Consider the following 9727-nt stretch of genomic DNA (forward strand, 5'->3'; position numbering starts at 1 on the left):
TGAGGAGCGCACCCAGAGACCTTATCAAGTCCCAGAGACGGGACGCGGTGGGACGCGCTGAATTCGCTGGGTAGAAACCCTGGGGGTAGGGGAAGCTGCAAACGGAGTCGCTCAGGCGGGCGAGGGGCAGCCCCGGGGCCTTGCGCTCCGCCGCCGTTTGAAACAGTTGGGTGCCGCCCCAGCAGCCTCGGCCTGGGCTCCCGCTCGGCCGTAGGCTGGTCTTGGCGCAGTGAATCCCCCGACCGCCCCCCCCCCCCTCCTTCCAACCCCGACTACCCCAGCTGCGTGAGGCGAGTGGCGGCGCGAGCCGGGTGCTCAGTAAGGACCGACTTTCCCGCCGGGCGGCGGTGCCGCGCGCTGGAAGCGGATTGAAGTGTCGGCCCAAGCATGTCGCTGCCTCCGGAGAAAGCCTCGGAGCTGAAGCAGCTCATTCACCAGCAGCTGAGCAAGGTGAGGGACCGCGGGCGCGGGGCGAGCCCGGAGCCTCCTGCCGGCTTTGTGGCTCTGAGCCGCATCCCGGTGGCCCTGGACTGGCGCTCCCGTTTGCCCGGATTCTAGCAAAGATTTTGAGACGTGGTCGTTGTAGGGACAGAAATTTCGGGTATGGAAACCGAAGGGCTTTCTAAGCTGGATAAGACAACGAGCGCAGAGAGTGCTAAGGAGAGTCAGAAAGTGATCCAGAAGCATTCGTGTTTAGGACGGTTGTGAAAATAAACCGTTTTTGGAGAAGTTCTTGGAAGTCAGATCGAGTGTAAATTGTGTTTGTAGCAAGTCTGTATTCACAGGTCAAGAATCGGGATTATTTTAAGCGTGGGATTTGTATGTAATTGAAGATGAACCAAATCAGGAGTTCCCAAAGAAGACACGAAAGAGTAGTTATTAAAGACTGTGCAGTGAAACATTGTCTTTGAGGTGCTAAATCTAACTGCAGTAATCTGAAGTGATGAAAGCTGTGGTTGATTGCGCACTGTGTACCAAACTTTGTGCTATGTTTAGCATTCAGGGATTAGTTTTCACAATACATCTGAGAGAGCACCATTTCCCCCCCCCCCCCAGAAAACTAAGTGGTAAATAAGTTATTTCAGGGTTACATGTATTAAGTTGGACGCTGACATTCACACTAGTTTTGCTCCAAGTCTGTGTTCTTTTGCTTATACTGAGATTTGTTTTGGTTCAGTATTATTTGTGGGGAAATGGTAACAAGCAGTAGACAAGAAGAGATTATTTTTAGAATTTCCATTAAAAATGTCATGTTAAAATAGTTTCCTTTAAAAACAACTTAAATTTATTCTTACCGAATTCTTGTAACAATTTTATGATTACTACTGTGTTGTTCTGAATTTAATCAATATGTTCTCCCAGTGTTTTGGGGGAGAGTTATTTGAGAAAGAAGTTAGCTATTTGACTGCTTTGTAACATTGTAAATTGTAATATGAATTTCTATGTAGATGGATGTCCATGGTAGGATAAGAGAAATCCTTGCTGAGACAATACGAGAAGAATTGGCACCTGATCAACAACAGTTATCCACAGAAGATTTGATGAAAGCCCTTAGACGTCGTGGAATCATTGATGATGTGATGAAAGAACTTAATTTTGTTTCTGTGAGTAATCCTTTAGGTGCTGAATTGAGAGTATAAGTATATTCTGATCTTAATGCTGTTATGGGCTACATATTTGGAGACTCCTCTTTTATTAAAACCACTTTAAAATAGACCATTTTGTTTAGTAATACCCTTTTTTCACCCAAATATAAACTATTCTTGAATAGAACAGGTAAATTTATGTACCAGTGAAACTGGAGTTAGATACCCTATTCTTTTCTGGAGGAATACTGTTTTCTTTTGTCATTTTCTAGGTCTGTAATTTTTAAGTACATGTAAAGTACATGTATTTTAGTGACATTAGTTCAGAACCTACTTCTTTTGCACTATGTTTTTTTGTTTGTTTGTTTTTGCTTTCAGATTAGTCTACTTTTAAAATAAATACTTTTGGCACTATTTTCTACATGATAAGCTAGCATCACTTTTCTTTTAAGAATATAATTACCTAAGAACCTTCTAATATTTTCATACAAATAGGTCAGTAGTAGGATAACCTCACAGTGCACAAATTACTAACTAGGCTTTTGAAATGAGGCAATAATGAGAAACTGTGACCTCAAAACCTGAGTATTTTAATGTAAAAATTGGATGGACTCCATAATGCACCAGGGAATATGTATTTTGGTACAGTATCCTCTTTTGGTTTTTGAGGTTTATGAACCCATTTGTTATAAAAATTGACATATTAGCATCTCACTATCATTTCCTTATTAAAATGAGTTTGTGGTGGAATTATAATTCCACCACAAATGGTCCTGTTATGCAGTAAAATATGAGACTTTGAGAAAGTTTATTCTTGTTTGAGGTATTAGGGATTTGTTTTTAGCATTCTGTGGACATTCTTTGTAGACAGTTCCTTGGTATTAGACTTCAGAAGTGACCAATTACATAGTGACAATAAAGCCCTTTTATGCAGGGCTTTATTATTTTAATTTCTGGAAAATAATGGTGTTTTATTTTGTTTTTTAATTCAGTGGCTTGTCCCCTTTTTTGGCATGTCCTGACTAGTGATTTTTTGTTTTCTAAGTTGTTTTTGATTTTTTTTATCTTTCTAGGACAGTGTTGATCAAGAACTTCCTTCCTCTCCAAAACAACCTGTTTGTTTTACTGAGAGACAGTCAACATTGTTAAGAAAAAGTATGTGTAATTTTTTTAACATTAAATGTGGATAGTACTGCATGTTGATGTGCTCTAGGTTTTGGTATTTGATAGAAAAAAAATTTTTTTCCGGGGTAAAATATTTTTATGGTTAATTAGCAAAAAAGTTAGACTTTTGTATTAAATATGTCCGAAGATATATAACAGTGTATAAGAGAATATAAGAGAACCTGTTTTTTATGTTTTCATAATTTTTATAAAACCATATACAGCCTTGATTTTTTAAAAATGATATGTAAATATAACGCTCTTAAGAAATATGGTTGATAATTGTGGAGTTGGTGGTGGAGTTGGCTTGACCTGGAGAAGGGATGTAAGATAAGAAATAAAAATGTAAATGTATCCTAAATGTATCCTAAATGTTGACTTTGATATCTTTATAACTGAGAGAAAGTATCCAGAATATATACCCAGAAAAGATACATTATGTATCTCTTCTTTCCAAAGTGCAAATGGTCCTGTTATGCAGTAAAATTTGTACTCTTTTTTTCTTTTGGCTTTGGTTTTATTCCTGTCAAGTTATTTCCTGTTGTATTGATCACATTCCCTAAGTTATTTGGCAGTTTCCTCATATTTATTGCTACACTTTACAGCTAATATTGATCCAACTCGGAGGTATCTTTACCTTCAGGTTTTGGGTGGAAAAGCTTTCTTGGAACATCTGCAAGAACCTGAGCCTTTACCGGGACAAATTTGTTCCACCTTTACTTTATGTTTACATTTTCGAAATCAACGTTTTCGTTCTAAACCTGTTCCATGTGCCTGTGAACCAGATTTTCATGATGGCTTTTTACTTGAAGTACACAGAGAAAGCTTAGGTAAGAAGTAGTAATAAATTATTTTAATTGAACAGTCTTTGGTTTCATTACAGTATAACTATAAGGAAAGATTTATAACTTGGGGATTTCTCTAGTCTTGTTACAATTTTTCCCCATTACTCTTTTGTGTATAAACTGTTACTGTTTTTTTGCTTTGTTTTCTGCTAATTTCTCTGAAGCATATATTTTTGACAGTTTTGGTGACTTGTTCTTTAGTAAGATTTAAATGCTTATGAGATGCATGGTTCTGTGCTAGACAAGTGCTGGGGATATAGTAGAGAATGAGATGTCATCTTTCTCATTTATGAAAGGTGGTTAAATGTATAGTGTTTGATAATGTTTTAAATCAAAGTTTAGATGTGAAAATAGAACTCATTTTTTATAACTTCAAGACTGAAACGCAATTCTTGTAGCTGTGTTATACTGTTTAACTCAAATAATTTATAATTAAGATAAAGTGATACATATTTAATAACATGCTTAATGAGAGAAATGACAGAGACTCACATGGGACAGTTCTCACAGATGATTATAATTGAAATTCTTTAACACATAATATCTGTTTTTACTTTGTGAGTTCCCTTATCTATGTCTAAATAGTGACAGTTTTTCCTTGATAATGCTAGCATTTGCTCAGCATTTTACAAATTTGTGCACAAAGATTAAAACGGTCAAGTCAAATTTTAATTCTCTAGCGTATACTATTTGTTTCTGTAAAGGTATTTTTTTATGTTTTGTCAACATAGTAAACTTAGTAAGTTGTTGATGTAAACATTTGAGTTTTAAATTTTAATGTGTTTAATACACAACTAAAATTTTTTTGCTCTAGTGAAAAATGTTATCCTAATAAGACTCAATGTCTTAATAATGTCTTAATGACTTAATAATCTTGGCTCCAAGGTACTAGATCTTTCAGGTTTCTAAATATAGTAATTATTTCAGGAGATACAGGAATTGAGGTAGTTTGGAGATTAATGTTGGAATATATGAAGGCTTTTTATTGTCATAGCATATAATTTAGTCAAGTACTTTTAAAGAACAGACTTCCTTTTTTAAAGATTTATTTTATTTGTACATACAGAACTGGAGTACACGCCAGAGGTTCAGGGGCGGTGAAAGGCTTCACCAGAGACAAAGTAGGGAGCAGAACAGGCAGATAGATGAAGTACACTGCTGAGGGGAGCAGTGGGCGGATCAGGAGAGGTCTGCCGCCATGCGGTCACCTCTGGGGCGGGGATTGAACTCATGCAGAAGTGACTTTAGCTTCTTAGTGCTGTGCTTTCACCCACTGCGGCACCAGGGAGGGCCAGAACAGACTTCTTAAAGATCAGAAACACTAAAAAGCATTACATAGCTTGATAACTTGTTACAATTGTACCCCTCAAACGTTGATGGTAGAGATAGGAATGTACAACTGTTGTCAGTCAGCTGAACGCTTTGTGAAACATTATCAAATTATTCTTTTTAATTTTACATAAATATTATTTAGTATTGTTTTCTATAGTATTCTTTCAATTTACCTATCCAGATATGCAATATGGTATAATTTTCTTTGGTTTGTGTTACTAGGTGATGGAACTAGAATGGCTGATTCAACAACAATGTTATCAATAAATGATCCAATTCATATGGTGCTAATCAAAATAGATATATTTGGTGAAACCACTTTAGTAGCATCCTATTTTCTTGAGTGGCGATCAGTTTTGGGCTCAGAAAATGGAGTGACCAATCTCACTGTGGAACTCATGGGTGTAGGTATGATCATTAATAGTACTGTTAACCCTTTCATACCTATAGTTCATTTGTAAATGCATTTTATTTTTTATAAACAAGTAAAACAAATTTTGTTAGAATTACAACTGGACTCTAGTATTGCTGTCTTGGTAAATTTTTGTAGAATATTATGGGCACAGCACTTCACTAAATCTGACTTGGCTTAAATTTGTTTTTTCCTGGAAAATGAATATAGAAATTTTGAGGGCACTTCCAGGTTAATTTGATTATATATAAGACTAAAAAGAAAATTAAGATTCTCACCTTCTGCAGTAGTGATTCTTAAAGATTATAGAGTAGCATTCTTCTCACCTTTACATGTGAGAAAGTGGGTCTCAGACAGATGCTAAATTGCTCACATCAACAGTGAGCAGTACTCCTTGAAGAAAGAAATGTCTTTTTTATTCACCATTGTCTCCTTAGAATCTTATAGCCTACCCCAAATTTATTTGCTAACACATTGAAAGTTAACAAAATGTACTGATGTTTTATGCATAGAATAATGGAGCTATCTAGGTTTTGAAAATCAGTGGGAAATATAAAATTCTTGTGATATTGGTTAGCCCACATATATTGAAACCTGAAGCTCTAAAAATTCATTTTTATAGGCACAGAATCAAAAGTGTCTGTGGGAATTTTAAATATAAAACTTGAGATGTACCCACCACTCAATCAAACATTGTCTCAAGAAGTGGTGAATACACAGGTAAATCATTCTAAATTTCTCTTGTTTTCGTGTAATATATTTATGTACTGATCCTAGAAAGTGCTTTTTCTTTTCTTTTTTTTTAAAAAATCACCTTAATGAGTTTTAGGTAACATAAATGCAACATAATTTATAAAAAATTTGGAAGAAAATAGATCACATTGTCTGTAGTGTGGAGGCTGGATTGTACTGGTAGAAATGTAGGAAAAGGAACATGAGGAGACTCAGGCAAAAGAAAATAATGGTTTCAATGAGAGTGGTGATAGAGGTGTATATGGATTGTTAAATATTTTGTAGTAATTAGGGAAATTGACTAGAAATTGAAAAATACTTAATTTTTTTTTTTTTTTAATTTCAAGCTTGCTTTGGAGCGACAGAAAACTGCAGAGCGAGAGCGATTATTTCTTGTATATGCTAAGCAATGGTGGAGAGAATATTTGCAAATTCGACCCTCACATAGCTCACGGCTGGTTAAGATTTTTGCACAGGTTTGTAAGTTGTATTAGAAAAGTTTCACATCTGGTCTCTCCCTGGTGGTACAGTGGGTTAAAGCACAGCACTATGAAGCTACTGCAGCCACTGCAGCACAAGTTCGATCCCTGGCCAGGGTGGTTACCCAAATGGTGTGGCAGACATCTGACCTACCTCCTGCTCCCCTCAGCAGTGTATTTCAGTAGATCTGCCTGTTCTGCTCCCCATTCTGTCTCAGATGAATCTTCTCACCCCCTATACCTCTGGCCAGTACCCCAGTTCTGTATGCATAAATAAATAAATCTTTTTTTAAAAAAGTTTCACACCAGTATTTGAGAATTTTTTTTAATACAGATTTCATTTAACAAATTTGTTTGTTTTTCTTTTTAAAGATTTATTTATTTATGCATTCAGAACTGGGTACAGACCAGAGGTGCAGGGACAGTGAGAGGATTCACCGGAGACAGGGTGGGGAGCAGAACAGGCAGATCAATGAAGCACACTGTTGAGGGGAACAGCGGGTGGGTCAGGAGAGGTCTGCTGTGCTATGGATCACCTCCTGGGTGGGATAGCTCTGTGGCTCATCTCGGGCGGGTAGGGATCAAACTCCTACTGAAGTGGCGTTAGCTTCTTAGTGCTGTGCTTTAACTTGCTAGGCCACCAGGGAAGGCCCATTTAACTTAAATATGTAACATGTATATATCCAGACAAATGAAAGTTTATAAAAAAGAATGAATGTTTTTGTGTGTTTTTTTTTTAATTACAAAAGTTTATTTTTACATCATTTTGCACATTTTTTTTCCATCTCGATTGTAATCCCTGCGGGTTTCCCATCACCAAATCCACCCGTGTGCCACCACCATAATCCCGTGCATTTCCCTCTCCCTCCCCCCCCCCCATTTTTGATCCCATTCCCCACTCCATCCCCACAAAATGTCTCTGGTATATGGTTGTTCGTTATTTTTGTTATTTTCTCGCCTGGTCCATTATACTCCTGCTATGAGCGAAACCATCTGGTATTTTTCTTTCTCTTTCTGGCTTATCTCACTAAGCATGATCTTTTCCAGCTCCATCCAAGTTGCTGCAAAAGACATGTGTTTCTCTTTTTTGGTTGCTGAGTAATATTCCATTGTATATATGTACCACATCTTTTTTATCCAGTCATCTACTTTTGGGCATTTGGGCTGCTTCCATGTTTTTCCAATTGTAAATAAAGCAGCAATAAACATGGGGGTACAAGTATCTTTTTCAATCAGTGTTTTTGTGTCTTTTCGGTAGATACCTAGGAGTGGGATTGCTGGGTCGTAGGGAAGCTCCATGTTTAGCAGTTTGAGGAACCTCCAAACAGTTTTCCATAGTGGTTGTACTAGTTTGCATTCCCACCAGCAGTGCAGGAGAGAAAAAGAATGAATGTTTTAAGTAACTTTTTTTTTCACTGCATAACATAATACATTTTTTGTTTTATTTTGTTTTTATTTTCAATTATTTTTTTAAATCTTTTTTTTAACACAATTAGAGTAGATGAAAATCCAGTTTGTTTAATTTGGGTTGTATCCTTGATACTTAATTGCTCTGACACTGCAACAGACATATAAGCTCAGCTTTCTTTGTGCAAAACTAGGACTCTGGGCATATGTTCTTTTATTAGAGTATTTTTTAAGGTGATATTGCATGCAGTAATTTATGTGTAACCAAGATCTCTGAGTAAATGACCAGTAATATTTAACTGCAGCATTTTCACTATATAAATCTCTGCCTCTTTTGTTCCTGTTATCTTAAGCCTATTTTTCTCATTAACATACTTTCATAAAATATACAATCAAATCCATATTTTTTGTATCATTGAGAAGCCATTCCAATATTTTATGTGTAGTCAGTCTCGTACATATTTTTTTATATGAGTATAATCTAGTTTTCAACTCTCTTTCTCTCAGATCTTACGTATTTTTCTAGCTTTATTTTCTTTTCCCTAGATTTTATTATTACAAGGCAATGCCAGTATGGGTTGCCTGACTTTGGGGCACCTGTGTGCCTAAAAGGGACTTAAAAGACTCAACTGCAGACACACATAAAAAGGTTAATAAAGGGTTTATTTTTAAAAGGGGATATGAAGAAGTGAATAACTCAGGGAGAAAGAGAGGGAGATAAATTGGTGAATGCATCCTACTAGTTCCACTGAGCTGGGACTCAATAGCGTACTGAATCCCAGCAAAAACCAAAAGGCCCCCAAGGCCCACATGTCTGGTTTTATACCAAACCTGTCTGCTTAAGTATACCCTCAAGTCCCAGCAATCCTCCTTTCAGTGATGATATTATGGGATTTGTAGTTCTTGGTGTCTTGAATATCTTTGGTCTGGAGTGTAGGTGGGGTCCATAAAACCTGTTTGTGGATTTTGTTCAGGACATTTTTTCCTAATAAATTGATGGAAATGTTTTATATCAGCTTTCGGATATGCTAGCCATTAATCATGTATGGCTAATTAACAAACACGTTAATGGGTAATGTAACTAATGAACTGAATTCTAAACTTTATTAATTAAAAATTAAATGGCCACATGTGGTTAGTGGTATTCTTACTAGTGCAGTTCTAGAAGCTGAAATACTGAAATTTCCAAGTACTGCTGTAATGAAATATATCCTGAGACACTACTATTGATAATTAATATGGGAAAATGCATCTACTGTCTTGTCTGTTAGTAGAGTTAAAAGAAAAGGACTAACAATACCACACAGGAGCTAAGTATTTACATTGATTCTGACCAAACATCTATCTAGTCCCTAATGTCATTATGCATTCTACTTTGGGATAGTGGGGAATCTTATAATCCATTGTTCTTTTTTTCACTCCCCACCCTCCTTTTTTTTTGTTAATGCTGCAATAGTAATTAGTGATTATCTTTTAAATTTTCAGATGTAGGAAAATTTGTATTTTAGGATGTGACATTTAAGAACTGTTTTTTTTTGTTTGTTTTGTTTTTACAGTAAAGTGTATTTGAAATCCTATGATTGTGCATAGTCTGTAAGCTAAAATTTAAGCTTGATCAGTTCACAGAAAGTACACCCATCAGTCAAACCCAGAAAAAATGAATGTAAAATTCTGTCTTTTCTAGTAAACATTGATGCAACTAGTAATAGTAAGACAGCTAAGTTAAGACAGCTAATTTTAGTACTGCTGAAAGACGATTAAGTTTTTTTT

The 9727-nt window shown here is 36.2% G+C and overlaps 1 protein-coding gene across 1 annotated transcript in view; it reads left to right on the plus strand.

Moving 5' to 3' along the window:
- The first annotated feature begins 272 nt into the window (after window positions 1–272).
- The window catches only part of CEP76 (centrosomal protein 76kDa), a 25221-nt gene continuing 15766 nt past the window's right edge, over window positions 273–9727 (plus strand). The window contains exons 1-7 of the mRNA XM_004683722.2: window positions 273–450; window positions 1449–1604; window positions 2660–2741; window positions 3356–3580; window positions 5150–5335; window positions 5962–6059; window positions 6419–6547. Coding sequence (XP_004683779.1) covers window positions 388–450; window positions 1449–1604; window positions 2660–2741; window positions 3356–3580; window positions 5150–5335; window positions 5962–6059; window positions 6419–6547 — 939 coding nt within the window. The 5' untranslated portion in view covers window positions 273–387. The remainder of the gene's footprint in view (window positions 451–1448; window positions 1605–2659; window positions 2742–3355; window positions 3581–5149; window positions 5336–5961; window positions 6060–6418; window positions 6548–9727) is intronic.

Source organism: Condylura cristata, unplaced genomic scaffold, assembly GCF_000260355.1.
Source record: "Condylura cristata isolate star-nosed mole 26May11 unplaced genomic scaffold, ConCri1.0 scaffold00016, whole genome shotgun sequence".
NCBI classification, from domain to species: Eukaryota; Metazoa; Chordata; class Mammalia; order Eulipotyphla; family Talpidae; genus Condylura; species Condylura cristata.